General features: G+C 27.5%; 1 protein-coding gene across 1 annotated transcript in view; it reads right to left on the bottom strand.

Moving 5' to 3' along the window:
* Positions 1-3,835, bottom strand: part of LOC100572240 (prolyl 4-hydroxylase subunit alpha-2-like) — a 9,722-nt gene extending 5,887 nt beyond the window's left edge. Inside the window, exons 1-5 of the mRNA XM_029490766.1 lie at positions 3,665-3,835; positions 3,403-3,558; positions 3,162-3,329; positions 2,784-2,929; positions 2,477-2,710 (exon numbers count right to left, since the gene is read on the bottom strand). Coding sequence (XP_029346626.1) covers positions 2,477-2,710; positions 2,784-2,929; positions 3,162-3,329; positions 3,403-3,558; positions 3,665-3,731 — 771 coding nt within the window. The 5' untranslated portion in view covers positions 3,732-3,835. The remainder of the gene's footprint in view (positions 1-2,476; positions 2,711-2,783; positions 2,930-3,161; positions 3,330-3,402; positions 3,559-3,664) is intronic.
* Between the last annotated feature and the right edge of the window lie 145 nt (positions 3,836-3,980).

Genomic DNA, 3,980 nt, shown 5'->3' on the forward strand with positions numbered 1-3,980 from the left:
ATAATAGTTACAATTCGAGCGGAGCGAGAACATTTTTTTTTTTGAGTTGGCAAATTAATGAATCAAGCCCCCCCATGATTTGTTTTTCAGGACGGCCCTGAGTAGTGCAGTATACTTACTCCATTTATTTCCTTTCAATAAAGGACATGCTCCATGAAGAGATTCATAGCATAATTGTCCATCAGACATATGCAAATTATTCCAAACCAACGCAGATCCTTTTTCAGCCGGAGCAATAATATTTAGCATAGGAAATGACGTATAACCATCGTTTTGAACATCAGTCAACTAATAAAATAAAACAAATTACCTATTATAAAATAAGGTATAAATACCTAAACCTTATTCACAATAAGAAAGAAACGACGACCGACTTGTGCGAAGGTGTGTGGCAATACCACAGATTTCATGAAGATAATTTTATTTTAACATTATTTTATTTTATTTTCATATAATTAGTGTCAATACTACACAGCAGGTAAAAAATCGATGACTCGCTCTGGGGTGATAAACGAGTATTACTAAACTACCACCGATGAAGACTGGTCGCCGCCGTTCGCGTTTCTTATTGTGAATAGAGTATACTTGAGCAAAAAACAAAATTGGCTAACATAAAATAATACGGTTACTAATCTGTTACCAAACTCCATATTTTCCTGAAAAAAAATTTCCGATTAAAAAAAATCAGATAATATAATAGTTAACGATTATAATGGTTTAATGTTTATGTACCTATATTTCATACTTATTCCATAACTTTCAATCGATATTTTAAAAATAGTATTAATTATAGCCGATAGGTATATGTATATTGGTAAATAATTGTGTTACGTACAGTTCCTTTTTTAAATGTATCAAAATGCGGAAAATAATGTCCACCTAAACCATAATTAACTATTTGATATCGCTCAGCTGTCTTTGTAGAAAATCCGGTAAAAGATTCAATACGAGTATTTAGTGCATCAAAATATTCAATAGCATCAACTTCGTTCATCCTGTAGACTTGACCTGAACGACTTCGTTCTCGTAATATGGAATCGTTGGCTGTTTTGACTTTTGCATCACTCATCTAGTATATAGGAAATAATATGATTATAGGTTACATTTTTTTAATACCTACAATCTACATGTAATAATTTAGACGTGTATTATAATAAATAATTATATATACATTAGAGATGTTACGAACTGGTTAGGATTTTCGAACCAAACTTTCCTATGTCAAATCTAAGATATAAATAAAAAATTTAATTAACTATCGTAATAATTGTATCATGTAAAATTAGTACAAGTTTCTTAATTTTAGTGCAGATACACTTTTACTTAGACTTGATATTATTAATTAAATTAATTCATATATAAGTATAAAATATAACAAATCGTATAGACTATACCTAATGCTATTTATTATCATAATTCTGTAATTTAATAAGTGATCAACATAAAATTGATTTAAGTATATCATTTATTTTATGAGGTATTTAATAATCAGTTTTTTGAATTAAGATTTAAGACAAATTTTTGTTGAACCTTTTGAATTGTTTTAATGTTTGGTTCGATTTGAGTGTTTCGTTTGGTTTGACTTTAAAAATCCTAGGAATTCATAACTTAGCTGTATTATTGTTATTACTTATTAACTATTTAAGTCACGTCAAAGGCACAGTACCTATAAAGTATGGTATAAATAGGTAGTTCAAAATAAGTAATTAGGACACACTATTTAAGAGGCCGTAACATTGGCATTTGTTGTATCCGTCTTACAAGTTCAGCAGATCACGTTTAGGTTCGTTAGTTCAAAAATTATAGTGAATCGATTTATTTTGAAACTAGATGTCCAGATGGTAAGAAAATTATCTATGTTGTATGTGGGTCTTTTTACGATAGTTCAATTTTTAGCAAGTCTTGCGTATATAATATAACGTAAATTAATAATGTTCATAACTCACTTAAAAACTGAATAATCGTAAAAAACCACTTATAAAAACACAGATAATGTTCTTACCATCAAGTTTCACAATATAGACAAGAGACTTGTATAGTACCTTTGTACCTACCTACAATGCTCAGACTCTTAAACATCAATAATCCATTATATTATAGGTACCTACTTTAAAGTATATAATAAAATAGGTAATATATAATTAGTGAATATATACAGATGTATATTTAGAGATGGAGATGGGGTAGCAAAAAACTCAAAGCAGAGAAACAATATAGAATTTACGTTTTCTTTGACTCAAGATATTGATTTATCAACATACACATACTAAATAAAAAAAAACTATAGGTACCTGGTAAAGTGATACCTACTTATATCAATAATTATACTATTGATTATATATATTGTATTATATATAATATAACTATTATAACATTTATAACTTCACATGTTTATACAATTATACCATTTTATGTATCATCTAAATTAGATAATAATAACAATGGATTCAAATTTCAAACCAATTAAAATACGTACGTTAGCTAAGCTCATCGTTTTAATTTTCAAGATCTCGTCATCATATAATACATCATGATATATTTTAATGAGTGGCTCGCTATTAATGTCTTCTTCTTTAAAGGGCATCAATATTCGGTAAAATAAATTGTTCGTTTGGTATCTACATTTTGAGTATTTTGTTAATGTTCGTAAAGATACCCCATGTTTACATAAATTTCTAAATTCATTTATATCTTCACTACCATCAAAATACTTTAAATAAATACATTTAATATAAGTTTTTTATTTGTATATTTTATACTTTGATTGTAATTTTTATTCTTACATTATATACTTCCATTATATCCACTGCACTCTCCTTTTCCAGCTCAAACAATTCATTTTTCATAAGGGGATAGTAAAACACAAATTTTTCAGTATATTCTTGATAATTTGATCCACTTAGGTTTAATAAACTCGTTAAGTCAAATCCTAAAAAAGTTTATTATTTATAAGAATGGTTATAATTTATAAGTAAGATTTATAAAATCAATAAAAAAAAAAATGTAAAATGAGTTACGACACGCTGTTTAATACATTTTCCGAGATCCTCATATAAATATATACAAATTTGCAAAAATGTTACTTAAAAAATTTGAGAATTTGTTTTTAATTTTGAAATGATAGCATTTTCATATAACATTTTTATTCGTACAGATTTCACCTGTATATACTGATGATGATACTATGTAGTAATTTAAAATGTCGGGATCTACACATTCTGGTCGACCGTGACTTTCCCATTTTTGATACGCTTCAAAAGCCCAATCTAGGACGCCATACGGATCGTTTCCCTCTAAACAGTACTTCGCCATGACGTAACATTCACATGCTAAATAATAAATGTTGACTAATTATTGAAAATATTGAACATGGTCGGTTGAAAAGCGAAATACAACTATTACCATCCATTCGATCGCCTATAACTTTTTCATTAATTCTACCTGCCGACATGTCTGATGCAGGAATCGCATAAAATAATTGTAGTCTCCTCAATGCTCGGTGTGCCCACAATATATGATCACCACTAAGATCTTTGTGGTCGTCGATATCTTTTAACGCTATATTATTTGGTTCAATCGAGAAATTGTATATGTTATACTCATTAGTTATTATAATTGTTTTATGATATAGAGCCAATAAATTCAAATATGCACATTTGTTTACCTTCTATAGATTGTTTATTTTTTATTAAATCATCACTTTTAAAAAAATGTTGGTGCATTTGTGTCATAAATTTAAAAACATCCAAGTGATTGTGTAAGAAGTCTTTGTTGGTTTTTATGTGATCACGCCATTCATATACTGCAGCTACATAACTTGATAATGAAATTAAAATTAAATTAAATATTAAAATACACATAAATACATAATAGTATATAATATATTATAGATATATTATAGACACAGTATTCTTTATTTTATAATAAATAATCAGTAGTAGTTATTTATTATTTACCTGACATAGCTATAAAAAAAAGTA

Source organism: Acyrthosiphon pisum, chromosome A2, assembly GCF_005508785.2.
Source record: "Acyrthosiphon pisum isolate AL4f chromosome A2, pea_aphid_22Mar2018_4r6ur, whole genome shotgun sequence".
NCBI classification, from domain to species: domain Eukaryota; kingdom Metazoa; phylum Arthropoda; class Insecta; order Hemiptera; family Aphididae; genus Acyrthosiphon; species Acyrthosiphon pisum.